Source organism: Myxine glutinosa, chromosome 8 (genome assembly GCF_964187855.1).
Source record: "Myxine glutinosa chromosome 8, kmMyxGlut1.1, whole genome shotgun sequence".
Classification (NCBI taxonomy): Eukaryota; Metazoa; Chordata; class Myxini; order Myxiniformes; family Myxinidae; genus Myxine; species Myxine glutinosa.
In genome coordinates, this window is record NC_136268.1 from 32,513,136 (window position 1) to 32,537,668 (window position 24,533).

The 24,533-nt window shown below is 44.0% G+C and overlaps 1 protein-coding gene across 1 annotated transcript; it reads right to left on the reverse strand.

Moving 5' to 3' along the window:
- Positions 1-1,162: 1,162 nt before the first annotated feature.
- Positions 1,163-19,365, reverse strand: LOC144893149 (uncharacterized). The gene is made up of 4 exons (XM_078782784.1): positions 19,263-19,365; positions 18,965-19,074; positions 6,316-6,463; positions 1,163-2,095 (listed from the first exon to the last, which is right to left on the reverse strand). The coding sequence occupies exons 1-4, from the start codon at positions 19,311-19,313 to the stop codon at positions 2,012-2,014; spliced, it is 393 nt and encodes a 130-aa protein (XP_078638910.1). The 5' UTR covers positions 19,314-19,365; the 3' UTR covers positions 1,163-2,011.
- Between the last annotated feature and the right edge of the window lie 5,168 nt (positions 19,366-24,533).

Below are 24,533 nucleotides of genomic sequence, written 5' to 3' on the forward strand. Positions count from 1 at the left end.
CAACCACGGGTCCGATATACTTTAAACTTGCCAGGTATATTGCTGGGGACCCGAGGATGTGCCTTTTCAAGGTTTCATATTAATCGGACAATTACTTACCGAGCTATGTCCAAAAAACGATTCAACCAATCAGAGAGCAGCGAACGATCGCGTGTGCCGGCGTTGCGAATGGACCAAACCATTCCATGTAAATAGAGGGGGGGGGTTCTGTGGTCGTTGCGAATGGACGAAACCATTTCATGTAAATAGAGGGGGGGGGATTGTCACTGTACTCGCAAGCCGTTCGCCGTTCGCTTTGGCGTTGCGAATGGACCAAACCATTTCATGTAAATAGAGGGGGGGGATATAATTTTAGATAGATATATAGTACGGGCATATATATAGTACGGGCATGCCCTAGTATTTGTAAAATTTCACATTGATCCGTTCAGTGGTTCTGAAGATGTTTAAAGTTTATGACGTCATAGGCAAAGGCAGCCAACGTATGTCAAAATTGCCAAACCAAAATTTGTGATGCACTAACTTGCATTGGTAACTCTTATAATTAGTTAAAGTTTCGTTGAGCTAACTTTAACTGTTTTCTCGGAATTGTCTCCACCCTTTTAGATAATTATCTTTACAAGAACAATAGGTTTCCAGTGGGAACCAAACTAGACTTAACTCGGTAGAGCGCATACCTCCACCAGACTGAACAGTTTACGTTTTGTATCGCACTGATAGGTTATATCTGGAACCGGACCTGAAACAAAATCGAATCGGCTTGTTCTCGTCACCTAACCGACTCATCCACCAAGTTTTATCATAACTGCTCCACAACGTTTTGAAATATCATGCAATGTCATACATCGTTTTTGGTCCTATATCTCAATGGTGAAGAATCACTCGGAAAAATTAAACACATTCTCTTATCTAGATCTGGATTTGGATCTTCGACAAAATGTCATCAATTCGTCCTTGTCACACGCACAACTTGTTTGTCCACAAAAGTTCGTCCAATTCTGTCCATAATTTTTTGAGATATCTTGCTCACAGACAAACAAACAGGGGTGAAAACATAAGGTGGCGGAGATGACAATATAAATATCTCCGAGTGGGCTGACGGTCATCTCTTGAGGTTGTCGTGCAGACCTCTGCTGATTTGATGGAACCCCTCTCCCCCCCCCCCCCCCCCAATGGGAATTCCCTGAGGAGAAATAAAAAATGTAAGACCGAGCGATCCTGTGGACCATCGAGTAGAAGGGCTGTATCGGATTTCAGAACAATCGGTTGGTAAATACTGTAAGGCATGAGTGGGGATCCGAAGTTTGGGGGTAAACACCTCTTGGGAGTCTCCATGAAAGGGGAAAAATCAAAGCCTGAGCGATTGTGCGGGCTCCTGTCTTATATTCATTTGTCATGTTTCAGAGCAATCAGCCGGATGATAAGGGAGAACAACCACCTTTAGAGGCCATTTTTCCCCACAGAGCGGGGGTTGACCTTTTTTGGGCACCTTGGTCCCCTTTTTGAAGCAATGTTTTATGGCCGGATGCCCTTCCTGCCGCCAACCCTGTTGGTCGCCCCTTGCGACACACAGGGAATTACCAGTGAACTGGTACTCAATTTGCCGACCTCAGAAGGATGAGCCGGCTGAATCAGCCCCCCTGGTGTTCATTCAGCAATCGACCGGGATTCGAACCCAGGATCCTCGAATCCCAAACCGGCACCCTAACCGCTAAGGCAACACCAGGCTCCGGATGATCAGGGAAGAATAGCAAAAATAGCAAAAAGTTAACAGATGGACAGACAGACATTGATGACCTGTTGATGACTACCCATTGATGACCATTGACCATCACGACCCATTTTATACGGTCATCTTTTCAAGAATTGACACGGGATGACCTAATAATAATAATAATTACAATAATAATAATTATTATAACAATAAATGGAAAACAATATTCCATCCAGAAAATGTAAAAAATGCGTTCAGATTTTGAGCGACCATCGATGAAATGCAGTCCGAAATGCGTTAGTGCCGAGATTCTCTCCATCTTCTCCTACCAAGGTCTGCTCGATCCAGCTGGGCTGAGGAGTCGAGTGGGAAAGAGTAAACCTGAATGAAAAGGAGAGAAGGATGTATTTGAGTTTTCATGATTGAAGAGTGTTGACAGTCCATGATTGTCTTCATCTCACATTCCCTCACCTCCACAGCTGCTTCAACACAGTTTCCTGTAAACCTGTCAATTGTCAGGTAAGGAGTCACCGAGACATGTAAAGCGCAGCGGAGAAGAAGCGGTCACTGTCGCTCAAAAATAATATGATGGGATGGTGACCAGAAGACCTACCAGATCTTGATGCATTCAAGTGTATACGAATCAGGATTTGTAAATGCATTATGTACGTATAATGCAAGACTCTAGTTGGACAAAGTGAATTCATAGAATTGAGGGTAATCTCAATCAAAATGGACATTCGATTACCTAATCAAATTTGAGATGTCGTCATTAAATATTTAGAACTTACCTCCTGGATGAAAATATTGAACGAAATTATCACAGGATGCATTCGTACCTGAAAATAGCTACAGGAGTTAGTTGAATGACTCAATAAGGGATGGTATTGCTTGTGCGACCTCGTGTTTTTACGTCCATCTGGTGTATGTATGTATGTATGTATGCATGTATGTATTGATGTATGTATGTATTGTATGTATGTATTGATGTATGTATGTATGTTTGCATGTATGTATTAGATGTATGTACAATATATATGTATGTATGTATGCATGTATGTATTGATGTATGTATGTATTGTATGTATGTATTGTATGTATGTATTGTATGTATGTATTGATGTATGTATGTATTGTATGTATGTATTGATGTATGTATTGATGTATGTATGTATTGTATGTATGTATTGATGTATGTATGTATGTTTGCATGTATGTATTAGATGTATGTATGCATGTATGTATTGATGTATGTATGTATTGTATGTATGTATGTATGCATGCGTGTATGTATTGATGTATGTATGTATGTTTGTATGTATGTATGTATTGATGTATGTATGTATGCATGTATGTATTAATGTATGTGTGTATGTATGTATGCATGTATGTATTGATGTATGTATTGTATGTATGTATGTATTGATGTATGTATTGATGTATGTATTGATGTATGTATTGATGTATGTATGTATTGATGTATGTACGTATGTATGTTTGTATGTATTGATGTATGTATGTATGTATGTATTGATGTATGTATGTATGTTTGCATGTATGTATTAGATGTATGTATGTATGCTTGCATGTATGTATTGTATGTATGTATTGTATGTATGTATGTATGTATGCATGTATGTATTGATGTATGTATGTATGTATGCGTGTATGTATTGATGTATGTATGTATGTATGTTTGTATGTATTGTATGTATGTATGTATGTATGTATGTATTGATGTATGTATGTATGCATGTATGTATTGATGTATGTATGTATGCATGTATGTATTGATGTATGTATTGATGTATGTATGTATGCATGTATGTATTGATGTATGTATTGATGTATGTATGTATGTATTGATGTATATAAGTATGTTTGTCTCTTCCGCCGACATTTTGCAGGTTTATTCCCTTTAAAATTCGTTTTTTCTGCAACCGTTGGTCCGATTGACACTACATTTTCAGCATAGGAGCGCCTCCTCCTGTATAAATATTTAATGATAATTGTGACGTCAAAAATCGACAAGTAGAACGCTCGATCCGATCAGTATTAAATTTATTGAGCGTGATCTAGGGATATATTGGGATGGAAAAAATAGGTTGATAATGTCATCGGTCACGTGGTTCGGCTTTTTTTTTTTCGGCGTAACTCATCGGGCAATGTTGTGTGGAACAGCGTTTGTCTGTACGCCCGGTGTATGTATATGTACGTCCCACACAAACATCCACAAATCAGAGCTGAGGATCTGGTCACATGACAGGGGGACGGCAGATCCTCCACACTCAGAAGATCCAAGTCCGGCTACGCTGTTGTTACACTATCAGTCTTGTTATTTTTACATGTTAAGTATGATCCAGGTACATGTCACAATATCATAGTTTTTTCACAGTACTTATCTCTTGCTTATCACATAATATCTCGTATTACTTTGTATGGTTGGCACGATGGCCTAGACCTCGAGGTATGCACACTCGCCTCTGAGCCATCCAGCCTGGGTTCGGATCTCTGCCCAGCAACAACCTGTCATCCTGGTGTCTCGCAGGCCGAGCGAGGTATCAATGGATGTTAAACTGGGCATCCATTGAAACAGCTGTTAATCTTTAAGGCCTTTAAAATCATTGAATCCCTTACGAGGAAGCAGAGGCTTTGTGTCCATCACTTTTGCAGACAGGTCAGTGATCTTTATTGTACCGTCTCCTTTCTGGTCTTGCATCTTCTACCTTCTCCATGCTCTGTCCGCCCTCGCAATCCACAGGGTTCTTCAGAGTGCACGTGGTCCACCAGCAACTCCCTTCTGGTGGAACCGCCAAGATCCAGAATCACTGCTCACCTCCACTCATTCGTTCCTGCCCGTGCAATCAACTTCCGCAGCCTTTTCAATCTCATTCTTCCCCCGAGGTCTTCAAGACAGCTTTTCCTCACCATCTCAGATCATCCCCAATCCAAAAGCGTGATTTTTCTACCCTCATTAACCCTCTCCAAGCCCACCTCTATCCAAGTTTCCAGTTTTTTCTTCCTGGCAGTTTGCAATTATTACTGGGAAGTTTACGATTTGCTAGAAAGAAATGAACTGCAATGATGTTCGGTTTTTATACTGGAGCGAGGTTCATGGAAAAGCAAGAAAAAAGTATCACAAAATTAAGGCTGTCAGAGCTGCCATGCATAAATAAAGCAAAAAAGGGAGATCTTCCTTCAGGCATAATGATCGATGGAGATAAGCCGAGAAGGTATCTAGGGAAGGTGGGTGTGGGAGAGGTGGGGTGTCTCTATCTCCTGGATGATTTTGAAAGAAAAGCCAAAATGGTGCATTCTGTTGATTTCGATCATGCTTTCGGTCCCCTAGAACTACCCAAGTTTTCTTTTTGACTCAAAAAACAGTCCTAAGTGACTCATCTGCCCCCCACCCCGATGGGGGGACAACTCAATACTATGTTTTATATAACTGTGTTTCTACGCCCCCAGTGGTGTTTAAAATAGCGGACATGGATTTGTCCCCCCCATTAGAATAAGTCCTTCTCGTGAGCAGGCCGTTGGTGCTCCTATGGTTGGCAGAAAGTGCCCTGGAAGCATTGGCGGAAAGAGAGTGGCAATTCCATGTGTGGGAAAATGGCATGCTTGGGAAAATGTGTGGGAACGGCTGTGTTTACGGCTCCAACGGCTGTGTTCTCCAACGGCTCCAACGGCTCCAACGGCTGTTTCCAACGGCTGTGTTTACGGGAAAATTGCATGCTTGGTCAGGGTCGCCCAGATAGCTCAGATGGCAGAGCACTGGTTCGGTTCACCAGAGGAACTGGGTTCGATTCCTGGTCTGGGTGTGTCATTTTCCCACATATGTCAATTAGATATACAATTAAAATGTGGGATAAAATATTGAAGATGTGAAGAGAGGACTCCAAAGCCAGCCGCGTCCTCCATCGTACAAAGTCCTTCCTTGGCACACCTGAACTCCTATCCACCGAGAAGGCCTTCATCCACAGATTGATGGAGTACTGCTCTCCCCTCTGGGCTGGTGCCCCCGCTTCACATCCTGCTCAGCTTGACCTCATGGAAACAACCGTCTTCACGATCGTTGGAATCTCCATTGGATCTCTTACTAGTGGGGTATGCCATTATAAGGAATAACGGACCGTTCTTCATACGTAGGTACATAATGAACAGAAGCTTTATGATTTATAGGTACGCATCACCAAACTCTTTCGAAATAACCTTTTTTTTTCCAACGGCTGTGTTTACGGTTTTTTACGTAAAATTTTTATTGAGGTTTTTCTTTCACAGTTTACAGTTATAGAAATTACAATTTTCAAATGCTAGATATCCATTGTGGTTTTTTATGGACCCGTTTACAGTTTTTTTTTAAACGAAACTATTCATTTACAGACGCTTTCCGATGGTTCTGTGAGTATTCGTTTTTCAGTGTATCGGCTTTGATGTCCGTCGGCACGCCAAATTTCAGCTTTCTACGTCACCCGGAAGGTACTGTACATTAATATCAATCAGTGAGTGAGTCAGTGAGTGTTTAGAATGAGCTTTATATATTAGATACTCTTGCATACATGATATATACGTACTAGATGGTTCCTTACACACTTTCTCACCTCTAACGGTGGCAGGTCAAAGTCGTCTGCGGCTGCATGACCTTTGACATTTGAACTTGTACTCATGCACGTACTGGACTTCCCCGCAGTTTGTGGAGCTGTGGGCTGCTGTCGGATTGTTTCAGTGGTATTTGTATCAACCTCAAGTCTAGTGGGGATTAGTGAAGAGAAATGCAAACAGGAGAGAATCATAACCTGTACAAAGACATGACTAAGCAAATATTAACAATAATAAAATGAGGAAACAAAATAAACGAATGGCAGCATCTCCCAGTTGTTACTCTGGGCTTGATCCTCAATGGAGTTGTAATGAACTGAAATTTTTTTGTTCTGTTGTGATTCCAGCAGGGGGAAACGTATCTTCAAAGCACCGCAAGTCCTATTTGGTATCTTCATTTAGTTGATTGACTTTAAGATCCCATGGTATCATTTGACAAACAGTTTTGGTACCCTGGTCAAATTTCCTGCAAATTGGATTAATTATATCAGCAATATATTCAGGTGTGTGCTGGGATGTGGGTATGGCACAGGTGTGATGGGTCAGATGTCCTTCTTTGCCGAAGTTTCTCTTTTCTTCGAATTGTTATCGAGCAAAAATATCTCCAGATAACTATTCAAATAAATTTATGAAACCATAAATAAAGGAATCAAAAGTACAAAACAGGCATTGATTTGCATACAAAACCCTCATCTCAAGAAATGTGAGTGCAAATGACTTCAAGGTGAGTGCAAATGCAAAAAATATATAAAATAATTAAATTCTTATCTTACTATAATTCACCAAATGTCCGTCCGTCTGTCTGTCCGTCCGTTTGTCTGTCTGTCCGTCTGTCTGTCCGTTCCCAGGTACCGCAAAAACGGCCAAACCGATCGCAACGAAATTTTGGGTGGGTAATCCTGGGACCCCCTGGAGTAAAATAGGCTATATTGTTTTTCTAATTTCAGCTTTGGTGTCCAGCATTTTCAGGTTTGGACTCCCGCATAACGTTATTTTCTCGGGTACCGCACAAACGGCTGTACCGATCGCAATGATACACCTCCAAGCCCGTGGGATTCCCACGGGTGACCCCACTAGTCTTTATAATACTAAAATGACTTTCAGCTTCTGCGCTGCGCCATCTTGCTACATCAGTGTCTGTTTTCTGCCTGTCGACAAATTATTTACCGTAGCTGCCTGAGATCTGGAAAAACACTACGAAGAGATTACCTCACTTGGAGGAACCTGTGTTTTACAATGGACAACTATGTAGTTTTATCATGTGCAACGGGTTTCATGGCATCAGTTACTAGGACGGACCACAATATCACACTCTATTTACAAATAAAAAAAACAAAATTCTCCCAGCAGCACTCCTCTATCACACCAACAATTTAGACTAGATATCAGTGATGACAAGGTGGTCGCCAAGGGTAAGCCTACCCCAGCCTACCGCGACTTACCCTTGGCCGGCGAGTCGTTAGTTCACAATCCGAAAATAATAGATCAAGGACACTAATCAAATATCAGGTGCACAACTTCAAAACATCTTGGAAGGCCAAACAGTCTTTCAGATTCCGCATTTGCAAAATTGAGTAATGACAAAAAAAACACGTTATGTTTTTCAGATTTGACCTGGACCTTTAACTCGGAGCAATATGATGTATATAATGCATAAATATGGCTCGCTCTAGATCTGGGCTATGTAGAGAGGGAAATTTCATTGTAACCGGACAACCCTTAGTGGAGTTATGGTGAAAAATGTTAAAATGTCTAACTGGGTCATGATTTTAAATTAGGTCAATGACAAAAAATTATGTCAACCCCACATACTGCACTTTTATTCCCATTATTGATGGAAAATTTCATTCCAAAAGTGCTCCAACATTGGCAGAAAAAAAGGGAGAAAAAACCAAAAGGTGGTTTCGTACTCCAAGTGTTCCAAGAAACTCTGTGCTATCATTAAACAGAGGAGCACTTCAGAAATAGCACAGGGCCCAGAACACTTCCTTGGGGAACTGCAGCCTGAACAGGAATGGGAGATGAGAGAATTCCATTCAGGGCCACACGCTCTCTATGACCGGAGAGGAAGTTGGCAAGCCATGTGTGGAGGTTTCCATGGATACCATAGGAGGAGAGTTTGGTAAGCAGGGCGGGGTGCCAGACCATATCAAAGGCACGTGATATGTCAAGGGAGACAGCTCTGATTTCTTGTTTGGCATTGAGGACCTCCATCCATTGTTGAGACAGCAGAAGCAGCATGTCCAGAGTAGAGTGACCTGGTCTGAAACCAAATTGATAATCAGAGATCAAGCCATTGGAGAAGAGGGAGGATTCAATATCAGAAGTGATGATCGATTCCATGACCTCGCTGATTATTGGGAGCAGGCGGATTGGTCCGTAGTTGCAAGGATCTGTTTTTGCACATTTTTTGTGTAAAGCGGTAATGTTGGCTGATTTCCAAGCTGATGGCAGATTACCTTGAGCAAAAGAGAGGGTGAACAGAAAAGAGAGAGGGTGTGAAAGAGCGGCAGAGCAGGATTTTAGGACGCCTGAGCTGATGCCGTCTGGTCCAGTTGCAGAATCAGAGTGGAGGTTTGACACAAACCTCTCCACCTTGTTGGGAGAGAAGGACACAGAGTCCAGGAGCAGCTGGGTTAGACTGGGTAAGGTGGGTACAGAGAGAGATGGGTTTGGGACACAAGATTTTGAGGCAAACACAGAGTTGAGGCATTCGGCTTTTTCATGTGCAGTGTCAGCTGTGTAGCCATTTGAGGTAATGGAGGGGATGGATGGGGAACAAACAACAGAAACAGATTTGACCAGATGCCATCAGGATTTGGAGGTGGGAGACAGGTTTGAGAGTTCAGTCTTGAGAGAAGAGAGATATTGTTTCCTACCACTCCTGAGGGCAGACACACATTTGTTCCGAGCTTTGTGAAAGGAACTGAGATTTGCCTTCCAGGAGGCGAAGGCAAGTTGTTTCAGAGCAACTGCCTCACCAAAAGATTCAGTGTACCATGGACAGGAGGAAGTGTATGACAACGGAAGACGAGATGGGATAAATCTGTGCATGAGGGAGAGAGAGCAATTTACATTGGAAGAATTCCCAGGATGAGTTGATGTCAGAGGCAGTAGAGATGGGAGACCAGTTCAGAAGTTTGATGGCTGCTTGAAGACCGTGGCAGTCGGCTTGAGTGAAATGCCAGACCCATCGATGCTGAGGAGGCTCTCTGAGAATGGCCAGAGAGATGTCCACTTCAATAAGCGAATGATCAGAAGAACCAATTGGAGCAGAAGAAGAACAGCAGACATTTGCAGGGAAGTTAGTCAATAACAAGTCTAGAAGTGATTATGTACCATTGACTGAGATCAGGATTCAAGGATTCATCCTTGTTACGGTTTTTTTGGTGAATTCAAGGAATCCTGACGTAACCTGACTGAGATCAATTCAGGAAATTGTCAGATTGTGTCAGTCCCAATGAGTCGCAGAAGTCCTTTGGTGAGGTGCCATAGCTGGTGTGAGAGTTACCCACACCCAGCCAGCTGGCACGGTGACAGTTGAAGTCGCCACATATGAGGAAGAGAGAGAGTTGGGATGAGTGGATAGAAGTTGGTCCATGTTGTCAGAGAGCGAGATGTAAATGGAGTCATCACTGTTTGGTGGACGGTACAACACACATTTGAACAAAAGGTGGGAGCGGAGGGGAAGCCGTAGCCACAGGTACTCCTGGGGGTGAGGTGGAGAGAGGGTAGTGCAAGGAGAGTGAGGAAGAGAGGTTTTGATAAAGATAGCAACCCCACCACCAGGACGAGGCTCAGGTCTATCATATCGGAGGAGGGCGTAACCAGGGAGAGATATTAAGGAATCAGAGACATCTTGAAGGAGGAAAGTTTCTGTTAAGCAGATTACGTCTGGTTTGTCAGAAGCAACCTGTATGGAGAGATCAGTCAGGTTTGGGCGAAGGCCCCGGATGTTTGAGGTCCATACCATTAAGGTAGAGGAAGGGGGAGCATCGGATACAGAACAGGGGGATGAGTGCAGGAAGGGCAGGAAGGGTGTCGGAGTGAACTTAATTCAATGTACAATGTTCGCTGAGTGGGTTCATCAAAAGGTAGGATAAGATGAGGAAGAAGAAGATGTAGGGAGAGCTGTTGATAGTGTGTCGGAGATTTCAGAAGAGCTAGGAGAAAGGGAAGGATGAGGAGGACAAAAGGTTTGATGTTGATTGAAAGAGGCACAGTGAGGTGTTGTTTGAGTGATGAAGAGTGAGGAATAAGGTTGGAGGAGGTGGAGGTATGAGTTTGAAGGGAGAGGAAGTGGGGAGGATGCCACTTTGAGGAGGAGGGGTGGGAGGAGAGAATTGGAGAAAATGGAGGGTGAGGAGATTTGAAGGGGAGGGGTGAGGGGGAGTTTTGAAGGGGAGGGGGGAGTTTTAAAGGGGAGGGGCTATGGGGGAATTTAGGAGGGGAGGGTGAGGGGGTGTTTGGGAAGGGAGGGGTGAGGGGGAGATTTGAAGTGGAGGGGTGAGGAGGGAGTTTAGGAGGGGAGGGGTGAGTTGGGATTTTTGAAAGGGTTGGACGATAAATGGAAAACGAACATTTATTGCAAAATGAGTTTCTTGTGATGTTCAAGTCGGAGATCCATTTGAAAACGTTAGAGGGCTGGAATGCAGGTGAGTTTAGGGAATGTAGAAAGGAAGAACTGTAATAGATTGAATTATTTTTTTTGAAATGGAGTGATTTGAAATAGGTTTGAATCTCGGACCAACTATAAACTGTCATCCCAGTGTTTCCCAGGCAGGGAAAGACATCAAGGTGTGTGCATCAAGGTCTGTTCAAGGTCTGATCTCATCAAGGTCTGATGATCTGATGATCTGATGATCTGATGATCAAGGTCTGATGATCTGATGATCTGATGATCTGATGATCAAGGTCTGATGATCAAGATCTGATCAAGGTCTGATGATGACATCAAGGTCTGATGACGTGATGTACAATTTCCCTCCGCCTCTAAATCTCCATACGCCCTTGTATTATACATTTTAGGACTTTCCGTGTACATGCCTTTAACCCTCGACTAATGTAAGGTGTGATACCTAAAGTGAAACATCGTATCGTATCGTCCCTCGAATAGACATTAAACCGAGTGTACCGTCTGTCGGCATTAGCTGGTGGACGATAAAGATCCTTTGTGAAGAGTCGGCTCGCTATTGCTGGCACCATGAAAAAATTACAAATTCCTGACCGAACCAGCAGAGGGCACTGCATCAGCGGTACAGCCGTGCCCTCAGCCAATGTTACAACTCCACAGCCATGTGCTGTATACAAAAGAAGTAGAGAGCTAGTAGGTTATATCTTCCCTATTTGTGTCCTTGGGGTCTTACCCACTGTGTATCGTACCAATTAATTTTGCAAAATTAGCCCTTAATTGTCGCTGCTTTTCATTCCTAACCAGGAAATTCTACAACTGGGACGAGGAGGTTATTGATCTGTACTATAGAGGGATGTTTGTGTGTTTGTCTGTCCCTCGTCTGTTTGTGTCGCCATTTTTTTTCACAGAGATGGCCAAACGGATCTTCATCAAACTTTCAAAGGTTCATCAGTGAGTGCAAGGGAGTGTTTTAGGCAAAAACTTTTGAAAAGTTTTTTTTAAAGTTTGATTTTAAAAAATCGCTTAAATATGGTGCTTAAGCAGGACTCCAAGCTGCCTTCTGATATTCGCTTTGTAGTTATGTGAAAGGTAATATTTAATGATCCCCAATTCCATTCCTTAGTGGGTGTAGGGAAGTGTTTTAGGCACCACAAAAAAATAGAAAAAAAACAAAATTTGATTTCTTCAAAATGCCAACAGGTTTAGAACAGGACCGGGAAACGCCCGGTACTCCTGCTACACTCGTAAAGATAAGCTTGCTTGATTGGAGGACAATGTAAGTGATTATGTCATGAGAAAGATCACATGAGGTTATTTGTGTCTGAATCATCGTCATGTTATTTACGCCTTCAAAACGGAACTTTCAGGACTTTCAAAATTATGTATGAATGCTAAACGATACCTTTTGTGCATCATGTGCTTTGTTATGTGCTGTCTGGGACACGGTTCTGATAGCCGGGCACTTTTGAACCTGCCATTCCTCGAGTGAAATCTGGAATTCAAACCGTCTTTTAAACATCATTTTCAGCATTCAGATGAAAGAGTGGGAATTCCAAAATGGCTAACCATTTTCTAATAATAATTTTCTAATTAATAAATAATTTTTCTGTTTCTAAAAGAAAATCAGACAGAAGTATATGAATACGAGAAATATCTGTGGATGAGCTTTTGGATGATTCCCATCTTTTGTTCATATGTGTTCTGTACCGTCCACCAAACAGTGACGACTCAATTTACTTCTTTTTTTTTTCTGTTTTTGTGTATACAAGATCGAGGCTCGTGAAAGAGCTAACATTAATCACACAGAAAGACAAACCGACACATAAAACATATAACATCTGGAGCGGTAGACAAGATGGGGAGAGAGGCGGAAGGACACAAACACAACATTTGAGAGCAGGGACAGCGAGAGATCTGTGGGAGGGAGAGGGCATTAGGGGGATGGGGCATGGGAAGGGGGGGGGGGGTGGGAGAGGTATAAAATATATGGACACTGCCAGGACTTCCAGGAAAGAAGTTGGAATTTCAAACAAGGTGGATCTGGGGTGAATTTGCGGGGGTAGAAAAGATCAAGGTTTTGGATGGGGGAAGATAAGAGATGGTGGTGAACAGCTGTTTTAAAGACCTGGAGGGAGGAGTGGGATTGAAGGGAGTGTGGGAGTTTGTTCCAGAGGCGGGAGAAAAGAGGAATGAAAGAGTGAAGGTGAGCAGAGAGCCGAGATTTCGGCAGTTTAACCATCAGAGGGTTGCAGGCAGATCTTGTGCGACCTGTAGGAATATTTGGGGGAAAATATTGCTGTCTGACATCTCGCTGTCTGACAACATGGACCAACTTCTATCCACTCATCCCAACTCTCTCTTCCTCATATGTGGCGACTTCAACTGTCATCATGCCAGCTGGCTGGGTGTGGGTACCGCTCTCACCAGCCATGGCACCTCAGCAAAGGACTTCTGCGACTCATTGGGGCTGACACCTGTCAAATCTATCTATTTCCCGACCCGGATCTCAGTCAACAGTATATCATCTCTTCTGGACTTGGTCATGACAAACTTCCCTGCAAACGTCTGCTGTTCTTCTTCTTCTCCAATTGGTTCATCTGATCATTTGCTTGTTAAAGTGGACATCTCCCTGGCCATTCTCAGAGAGCCTCCTCAGTGCCAACGAGTCTGGCATTTTACTCAGGTCAACTGGCACAGCCTTCAAGCAGCCATCATCTGGACTGGTCTCCCATCTCGACTGCCTCTGACATCAACTCTTCCTGGGAATTCTTCCAAAGTAAATTGCTCTCTCTCTCATGCACAGATTCACCCCATCTCGTCTTCAGTTGTCATACCCTTCCTCCTGTCCATGGTACACTGAATCTTGTGGTGAGGCAGTTGCCCTGAAACAACTTGCCTTTGCCCCCTGAAAGGCAAGTCCAACTGAAGGCAATCTCAGTTCCTTCCACCAGGCTCAGAACAAGTGTGTGTCCACCCTCAGGAGAGCCAGGAAACAATATCTCTCTACTCTCAAGAATGAACTCTCGAACCTGTCTACCTCCTCCAAATCCTGGTGGCATCTGGCCAAATCTGTTTCTCGTGTTTGTTCATCTTCCATCCCCTCTCTTACCTGAAACAGCTACTGGACCAGATGGCACCTGCAACTGGGCCAGACGGCATCAGACCACGGATCCTAAAATCCTGCTCTGCCGCTCTATCATACCCTCTCTCAATTCTCTTCACCCTCTCTTTTGCTCAAGGTCATCTGCCATCTCCGTGGAAATCAGCCAACATCACCGCTTTACACAAAAAATATGAAAAAACAGATCCTTGCAACTACAGACCAATCAGCCTGCTCCCAATCATCAGTAAGGTAAGGGAATTAATCATCGGATCTGATATCAAATCCGACCTCTTCTCAAATGGCTTGATCTCTGATCATCAATTTGGAATTTGACCAGGCCACTCTAATCTGGACATGCTGCTTCTGCTGTTTCAACAATGGGTGGAGGTCCTTAATGCCAAACAGGAAATCAGAGCTGTCTCCCTTGACATATCTTGAGCATACGATATGGTCTGGCACCCCGCCCTGCTCTCCAAACTCTCCTCTTATAGTATCCATGGAAATCTCCACGCATGGCTGGCGGACTTCCTCTCTAGTCGTAGTCAACGTGTGGCCCTGAATGGGTTTCTCTCATCTCCTCTTCCTGTTCAGGCTGGAGTTCCCCAAGGCAGTGTTCTGGGCCCTGTGCTTTTTCTGGTCTTCATCAATGATCTCTCTGACTCTCTTGAAAATCCTCTCTATCTGATGGTTAAACTGCCGAAATGGTTAAACTGCCGAAATCTCGGCTCTCTGCTCACCTTCACTCTTTCATTCCTCTTTTCTCCCGCCTCTGGAACAAACTCCCTCACTCCCTTCAATCCCACTCCTCCCTCCAGGTCTTTAAAACAGCTGTTCACCACCATCTCTTATCTTCCCCCATCCAAAACCTTGATCTTTTCTACCCCCGCTAATTCACCCCACATCCACCTTGTTTGAAATTCCAACTTCTTTCCTGGAAGTCCTGGCAGTGTCCATATGTTTTATACCTCTCCCACCGCCCCCTTCCCACGCCCCCCCCCCCCCAAAGCCCTCGCCCTCTCTCAGATCTCTCGATGTCTCCATGTCTCTCGGTCCCTGCTCTCAAATGTTGTGTTTGTGTCCTTCCCCCTCTCTCCCCATCTTGTCTACCGCTCCCTATGTTATATGTTTTATGTGTCGGTTTGTCTTTCTGTGTGATTAATGTTCGCTCTTTCACGAGCCTCGATCTTGTATACAAAAAAAAAAAAAAAAAAAAAAAATCTGTTTGCTGATGACACTACTCTCTGTCGCTCCATTCTTCATCCCTCAGATCGGCAGTCTGTAGCCTCCTCACTCTCTGCAGACCTGGACAAAATCACAGACTGGGCAAACAAATGGAACATGTCTTTCAATCCTGACAAATCTCACACTCTTACGATGTCTCTCCGAAAAGACCGACTAGACAACCCTCCCATCCACTTTCTGAATAATCCTCTCCAAGAAGTTCTGTCACTCAAGCTTTTGGGTCTCACTATCTGCCATGATGCTTCCTGGGAAAACAACATTTCAAATCTGGCCTCCAAAGCCAGTCGCCGACTGGGCATCCTCCGTCGTGCGAAGTCCTTCCTTGGCACACCTGAGCTCCTCACCACATACAAGGCTTTCATCCGCAGCTCAATGGAATACTGCTCTCCCCTCTGGGCTGGTTGACCTGCCTCACACCTAGCTCGTCTTCACGCTGTTGAAACCAAAGCATTCAGAATCATTGGAATCTCCCGCGATTAAGCTAACTCCAAGGGCCTCTCACTCACTCACCGCAGGCAGGTTGGTGGTCTTTCCGTCTTCTACCGACTCCTCTCTGGCCTTGCCCCCCCCCCCCCCCAGCTCTCTCTGGGCTCTGTCCCCCAAATATTCCTCCAGGTCGCACAAGATCTGCCTGCAACCCTCTTATGGTTAAACTGCCAAAATCAAGACTCTCTGCTCACCTTCACTCCTTCATTCCTCTTTTCTCCCACCTCTGGAACAAACTCCCTCACTCTCTTCAATCCCACTCCACCCTCCAGGTCTTTAAACAGCTGTTCACCACCATCTCTTATCTTACCCCATCCAAAACCTTGATCTTTTCTTCCCCCGCTAATTTCACCCCAATTCCACTTTTTTGAAATACCAACTTCTGTCCTGGAAGTCCTTGGTGTCCTTGTGTTTTATACTTCTCCCACCCCCCCCCCACCCCCCCTATACCACGCCGACCCCCCCCCCCCAAGCCCTCTCCCTCCCACACATCTCCCTGCTCTCAAATGTTGTGTTTGTGTGCTTCCCCTTCTCTCCCCATCTTGTCTTCCGCTCCCTCTTTTTGTACACCGCTCCTTTCCTATGCCATCTCCAGGCATTGCAAATCGTCATTGCCGGGGCACCGAAGGGGGCTCGGCAGTGACGCACGCTGAAAGAGAGTACTCAGTTTTCACTCTGGTTGTTTGTTTTCTTGGTTGTTTTCTTTCTTGTTTTCTTTCTTGTTTTCTTGCTTTCTTGTTTTCTTGTTTGTTTATCCGGACGATATCTCAGCCATCCTTTGAGCTAGGAAGCTGAAATTTCGGCACAGTAGTGAGCAAGTCCTTTGTCAAAAACGGTATTTTTTGTTTTTTGAATAATCAATTAATTGAGGAGTTATTTAATTATTAGCGTTTAATTAAGTACTTATTTAATTAATTAAATTTCCTTTCTCGTCTGACCATTAACTCAGGCACCTTTTGAGTTAGGAAGCTGATATTTGGACATGCCAATGACCAGGTGATTTGGCTGCAAAGGCTATTTTTGATTTATTAATTAATCAATTAATCGATTAATTATTTAATTATTTGATTAATGACAATTTTTTTTTTTTAAGTTACAGATTCTGATGAAATGGTGGTGGTTTATGTGTTCTCTGACCGAATTGATTAATAATTTAATTTTTTTATGATTATTATTTATTTATTTTCATTATTAATTTTTTTTCTTTTTCTTTCTCATTTGGCCAATATCTCAGGCACCTTTTGAGCTCGGAAGCTAATATTTGGACATGAGTGACCAAGTGATGTGGCTATCAAGGATATTTTTGATTTATTGATTAATCAATTAATCGATTAATTACTTTAAAAAAAAAAAAATCAGTCACACATTCTGATGAAATGGTGGTGGTTTATGTGTTCTGTGACCGAATTGATTAATAATTTAATTTTTTTATGATTATTATTTATTTATTTTCATTATTAATCATTTATTTATTTTCTTTCTCATTTCGCCAATACCTCAGGCACCTTTTGAGCTGGGAAGCTAATATTTGGACATGACAGTGACCAAGTGATGTGGCTATCAAGGATATTTTTGATTTATTGATTAATCATTTAATCGATTAATTATTTATTGGTGAATCAATTAATTATTTTTTTTATTATTAATGACTTATTTAATTAAATTTCTAAAAGATACATCTTCGGATGAAGCACGAGTGGTTTAGTTATGCTATTAGCCAATTGATTAAGAAAATAATTTGTGATAGTCTTTTATTGATTTTAATTATACAATTAATCAATCAATTAGTGTACACCTCTCCCTCCCAATGCAGCCTCTATGAGCTGCACTGCGGTATTGCCGGGCGCCGGAGGCAATGCCGCGCTGTAGGATATTTAATTATTTGGCATGGGAGCGGTGTACTTTGAATGTATGTGTACTTGTTATATATTTTGTTTGTCTGGTTGATTTGTTTGTGAAGTAAATGTTAGCTCTTTCACGAGCCACGATTCAGTATACAAAAAAACAAACAAACCCAGACTCATCTTTGAGCTGGCCGTCTGACCAAACTGAGCAACCAGACAAGAAGGACCTTGGTCATGGAGGTGATGAAGAACCCAATGGCCACTCTGACAGACTACATAGTTCCTTAGTTGAGATGGGAGAACCTGCCAGAAGGACAACAGTCTCTGCAGCACTTCACAAATCTCGGCTTCATAAGAGAGTGGCCAGACGGAAGCTACTCCTGATAAAAAGGCACATGGCAGCATGTCTGGAGTTTGCAAAAAGGCACTCTCCAAACTCTTTCTCAAAAAAAACTCTAATTGGAGGAGTTTTTAACTCTAAGAGCATGAAGTAAAATATTCTGTGGTCTGATGAGAAGAAAATTGAACTTTTTGGCCTGAATGCAAAGCGCTGTTTCTGGCGGAAACCGAGCACAGCTCATCACCAATCTAACACAATCCCTACCATGAAGCACGGTGGTGGCAGCATCATGCTATGGGGATGATTTTCAGTGGCAGAAACTGGGAGACTTGAAAGAATAAAGGGAACAATGAATGGAGCCAAATACTGCCAAATCCTGGAGGCCAACCTGCTTCAGAGTGAAAATGACCTTAGACTGCGGTGAAGATTTATGTTCCAACAGGACATTGACCCCAAGCATACAGCCAAAGCAACACTGAAATGGCTTCAGAACAAGGCCAGAATTGAATCCCATTAATAATCTGTGGAAAGACTGATTAATCACCGATACTCCCCATCCAACTTGACAGAGCTTGAGCAAATCTGCAAGGAAGAATGGGAGAAATTTCCCAACTCCAGATGTGCAAAGCTGATATAGACATCCCGAAAAAGACTCGAAGCTGTAATCACTGACAAAGGCCCTTCTACAAAGTATTGATTAAGGGGGTTGAATACTTATGCAAATTAGATATTTTTTAAATTTCATTTTTAATTGTTTTGTAAATATTTATATAATAAAAATGTTTTAATGTAAAGCACCGCCAAACTCTATGTAGTATCAATCCGTCACGCACAATATGCCGACCACTCACAGCTGCTGAGGAAACCATATTTAACGTGGACAAAATCCAACTGGTGCGAATACATACTGTTAAGAATGACTGTACGCACTTCGGCCACATGGACGAGGCAATATTAAACGATGACAAAGTGTAACGATTACCACCATAAGACAAATGCTTACCCTGAACGATTTGCTGTGGAGGATTCCAAGTTGCCTTCTGATTGAACAAGATCATCGACATCGCTTGAACTACGACCCCACAGTCCACCAGAGACTTCTCGGAACCATTCCTGGTAACGGAATCAAAGTTATAAGGAGGGTTTTAAGGTTATTGGCAATAAGAATGAAGAAAATAGGTATTACTAAAGCGTGAACAGATCGTGTCTCTCCTCCCTCTTTAAAACTCTATTGGCTATGGTTGAACTCGCGGTTTGGTTGAAAACCCAAACATCAGATTGCAGATAGGATGTACTCGTACCATGAAACGTTGCCATAAACGGTAGAGGTTGGGGCATATATTATATGCCATAGAGAGGGAGGGAGAGAGAGAGGAGAGAGACCGCACCAGCTATCAATGTGTCCTGGTATGGTAGTTTGATGGAGCATGAAAAAGGGAAGTTTGACGAGGAAGTTGTGGTTATGGCAGGAAGTGGGGAAGCAAAGTCAAGTCAGCACAGGCAGTGGTGGCAGGGGTGGGTGGTGGAATGAGAGTCGTAGCAAGTAGCAACTGAGATAATGCACGCATGAGGTTTGTAGTTAAGGATCAGACATCGCTTCAAATAAAATTTGATAATGTGATGTACCACGTAGGAGGTTGTTAACTAAGGTGAGGGATTGTGGAGTGCCAGGTAGAGTAGGTAAATAGATTAGTGATAGGAAGGAAAGAGTGGCTGTGAGTGGGAGAATGTCTTTCTGGGAGGGTGTAAGCAGTGGGGTATCTCAGGGGTCTGCACAAGGACCATTATTATTCATTAATCGACATCAATTATTTGGATTGTTGGATTTTATTTGATTTTTTTTTGTATACAAGATCGAGGCTCGTGTAAGAGCTAACCTTGATCACAAAACAACAACCTGACACATAAAACATACGATAAAGGGAGCGGGAGACAGGATGGGGAGGGAGAGGGAAGCACACAAGTACAACAATAGAGAACATGGACATCGGGAGATTTGTGGGAGGGAGAGGGCTTGTGGGGAGGAGGAACGGGAAGGGGGAAGGGAAGGGTGGGAGACGTATAAAACACAGGGACACTGCTAGGACTTCCAGGAAAGAAGTCGGAATTTCAAAAAAGTGGATCTGGGGTGAATTAACGGGGGTGGAAAAGATCAAGGTTTTGGACGGGCAAAGATAAGAGATGGTGGTGAACAGCTGTTTTAAAGACCTGGGGGGTGGAGTGCGATTGAAGAGAGTGAGGGAGTTTGTTCCAGAGGTGGGAGTAAAGAGGAATGAAGGAGTGAAGGTGAGCAGAGAGTCTTGATTTTGGCAATTTAACCAGAAGAGGGTTGCAGGCAGATCTTGTGCGACCTGTAGGAATATTTGGGGGACAGAGCCCAGAGAGAGCTGGGGGAGCAAGGCCGGAGAGGAGTCGGTAGAAGAAGAAAGACCACCAACCTGCCTGCGGTGAGAGAGTGGAAGGCCCTCGGAGTTAGCTTCATCACGGGAGATTCCAATGATTCTGAAAGCCTTGGTTTCAACAGCGTGAAGCCGAGCTAGGTGAGAGGCAGGAGCAGCGACCCAGAGGGGGGAACAGTATTCCGTTGAGCTGCGGATGAAAGCTTTGTTTGTGATGAGGAGCTCAGGTGTGCCAAGGAAGGACTTTGCATGATGGAGGATGCCCAGTCGGCGACTGGCTTTGGAGGCCAACTTGGAAATGTGGTTTTCCCAGAGGTTGGGGTATATATTGTTATGGTTTTGGAATAAAGGATAATCCCCCTCGTAGGTAGACACACCACAACATGAAGCCTCGCGATAGTTCAGTTATTTATTCGTGAATGTAAGCGTAGTCCTTTCCTGTGTTAGTTTTGCATTGAGCAGGCCCGTGAGTAGGGCGGTCTTTTGGCGCTAGCATGCCACGTGGCAGGCCTGAACAAGTCTCGCGAGGCCGAAGGGAGGAGCTGCAGGAGGAGTGTCCGGAAAGCAATCAGCCGCCAATCAGGGCTCGAGGGGAGTGGCTAACCACGGCGATGAGAGGTGGGGTTTGGAACATTCGAGGTCAGGCCGGGGCGGAGCCATAAAACCCTGCTCCGAGCCTCCCTCCCCCCCCCCCCCCCCCACCTCAGTTGAGAGTCGCACAGCCCATGAGTTGGATTTGGAGTTCGGGTCGAGGCATTGATTGAGTCAGAGAGAGAGAACGTGCAACAAAACGAGTCAATTGCATTGCCGGTTATCGTCATTGTATACGAACTTGCCCCGTGCCCCGTGCCCCATGCCCTGCGCTCTGCACTGTATTAATCACGCGTTTGAGAAGATGACCCGTGCCGGGCCACAGACGCGCGATCTCCTCCTGCCTGCCTTCTCCTGCATATGTGCCGTGGCCGCCAGAGGGCCACGCTGGGCGAGCTGCCCCGGAGCGACCGACGGCAAAGCGCGCGAACTTCTTTCTTCTTCTCCCCGTGTGCGTGAGTGGGCCCTGTGTCTGGAGATAAGTTAACATTGTTAAGTGCCTGCTCGGTGTCTCTGCGAATCATTGTACATTGTGTAACAAATTGTGTTATTCCTCTTATTTGACCGTTCCCGTCCCTTCCATTAATTGGCCTCACATGGTACGAATAGAACCGCTCGAATCGGGTTCCATAAAAGTAACGGCACGAGTCACGTGATACGCATACCGCTCGGGCGTACTCGATTAAGCGTGGCTCATGCGAGGTCCGGTCCCCGCCTTCGTGGCAGCGTGGGTGAAAGGTACGTGCGGCGTTGACCCGATACCCTTTTTCACGTTTGCTGCGGAACGTGGCGATTCGGCCTCGTGGACACGAAGACCCAAGGGGAAAAAGGGGGTTTAATCCCCCCTTTGTAATGTGGAACGGGCTTCGGGAGATCCGCAACAATATTATATGCCATAGAGAGGGATGGAGAGCGAGTTAAGAGTCTGCTTTTTAAATTTTCAGATGACAGAAAGCTTGGAGGTAAGGTAGTTACCAGAGAGGGTAGTGACCAGATTCAGAAAAGTCTATATACAGACTTGGCATTTAATATTGAATTATTTTTTTTCTGGACGCCTGACCAGAAAGCCACGCCTGACCAGACAACACCGCCAGCGCCAATTGCAGTGGGCCAGTGAGCACCGTCAATGGCAGCCAGGACACTGGAATCACGTGATCTTCAGTGACGAGTCTAGATTTCTGGTCTATCATCAAGATGGCTGTGTCCGAGTGCGCAGACAAGTGCATGAAGCCTACAACAAAGATTGTATCGTGCCAAGAGTCCAAGGTGGAGGTGGTGGGGTGACCGTTTGGGCTGCTTTTCATGCAGGAGGCAAAACTGACCTGGTTGTTCTGAATGGAAACTTGAACCAGTTCAAGTACAGGGCCATTCTGGAAGAAACATTGCTTCCATTTGCTCGTGCAGCCTTTCGAGGAAACTTTGTCTTCCAAGATGACAATGCACGGCCTCATCATGCTCGCATGATCCAACACTTTCTTGCTGACTGTGGCATAGAGCATATGGAGTGGCCTGCCATGTCCCCGGATATGAATCCGATAGAGAACTTGTGGGCAGAATTAACGCGTCAAATCGACCACTTGGACCAGCAGCCGACCACTGTGCGTGAATTGCAGCAGGCTATTGTCACTGCATGGCAAGCGATTCCTGTCCAAACCTTGGCAAATCTCGTGAACAGCATGCCTCAACGTGTACGTGCTCTCCTGAATGCTCGTGGGGGTTACACTAAGTACTGAACTGTAATTTTACTGTCCGTAATCCCAGTCGTAATTTAACTTTTGTTTTTGTTTAAAAAAAAATTGGCTAATGTGCAAAATAAAGAGATACTTCTGCAAAACGTACAGAAGTTTAACACAGTACTGTCCATGAATTGAGTTCGATATCAGTTTACATCACTTTCAAGGATCAATTTATTTGTTTCGAAATGTCAAATGTGGTTTTTGTTTCTTTTAAAGGTCACATTAACAAAATATAGAATAATTTCAACATAATTCCAATGAAGTTTTGGTTCTAAGTCATCTTGGAAAGTAAGTTCACCCACACAAAAAAAACAATTCCATATTAAATGCCAAGTCTGTACTTTCATAGATTGGGTAAAAGATTGGCAGCTGAACTTTAATATGAAGAAATGTAAGGTGATTGTGATTGGTAAGAATAATGAAAATAGAGATTACATGATGTGGGGGCAATCTTTGGAGCAGATCACACAGGAGAAGGATCTTGGGGTGGTAATAGATATGGGGGATAAACACACAGGTCAGTGCCAGGTAGTTATAGGTAATGCAAACAGGGATTAGGTTGCATTTGTAAAGGGATAAATTACAAATTGTAAGAGGTAGTTTTCCCTCTGTACAGGAAGTTAGCAAGGCCTCATTTAGAATATTGTGTACAGGCCTCTTCTGATGAAGTAGACATCATTTGTTTAACAGAATCCTTCCTCCCACAGGACATCCCTGACTCCTCAGTGTCTTTCCTTATTGTCTCCTCTGATTTGATAGGCCTGAACCATGCCCCTTTAGTAGAGCGGTACTTTACATCAATAACTCAATTTCCCACTGTCCATGTACTGATCTTACACTTCCCACTACCCAGGAGTATCTCTGGCTGTGATTTCGCCTCTGCTCCCACCTCTTGTTCGTCTGTGTGTTGGAACAGTCCTCCTAACAGTGACCAATCCAACTACATCTCTCTCAGACAACATGAACAAACCTTTTTGAAAAATGGGACTGACTCAATCTGTGAACTTTACAACCCGGGTTTCACCCAATGGCAAATCCTCCCTTCTGGGCTTGGTGATGACTAATTGTCACGCAAATGTCTCTTGCTCTTCCTCTGCTACAATTGGTTCATCTAATCATGTGCTTATGAAAGTGAACATCTCTCTGGATATTCTCAGAGAGCTGCCTCAACAATGGTGAATATGGCATTTCACGCAGGTAGATTGGCAGGGACTGAAAGCAGCCTCCACACTTCAGGACTGGTCTCCCATATCTACGGCCCCTGATGTTCACTCGACCTGGGAATTCTTCCACAGAATCCTGTAATCTCAGGCACAGATTTATCCCATCCCATCTTCAATTATCCTATCCTTCTTCCTGCCCATGGTACTCTAAATCCTGTGGTGAGGCAGTTGCTCTGAAACAACTTGCTTTCTCTGCCTGAAAGGCTAATCTGACCAAATGAAATATCAGTGCATTCCAAAACGGCTGCAACAAGTGTGTACCCACTCTCAGGAGAGACACGAAAGAACATTATGTCCAACCTCAATAATTAACTTTCAAACTTGTCCCCCTCCTCTAAAACCGAGTGGTGCCTTGTTAAGTCGGTCTTTGGAGTACTAGTACACCTGCTCACTACGGGAGCGGCAGGAAGGGTCATTTCTCTTTGGGGTATATAGATTACAGTCGATCTATGGTCGGGTCTCAAGAACATTGGGTGTGTGTTCATTTACCAAGTTTCTTATGGAGAGATCGCCAAGTGGTTTAAGCATTCGAGCAAGCACTCCATTCAAAACCGTTAAGGAACGGCTGGCTTGGCAAGTGCTAGCTAGCTGCTTGGTAAATGAGCACACCCCGGGCTTCCTCT

Bases quoted from the DNA above. Each gene is read 5' to 3' on its own strand.
- LOC144893149 (XM_078782784.1), bottom strand. From the start codon at position 19,313: ATGGCATATAATATATGCCCCAACCTCTACCGTTTATGGCAACGTTTC. The intron at 6,464-18,964 runs GTAAGCATTTGT...AATCCCCACTAG, and splicing joins TCCACAGCAAATCGTTCAGG to ACTTGAGGTTGATACAAATA. The intron at 2,096-6,315 runs GTGAGAAAGTGT...CTTTTCATTCAG, and splicing joins TTGACCTGCCACCGTTAGAG to GTTTACTCTTTCCCACTCGA.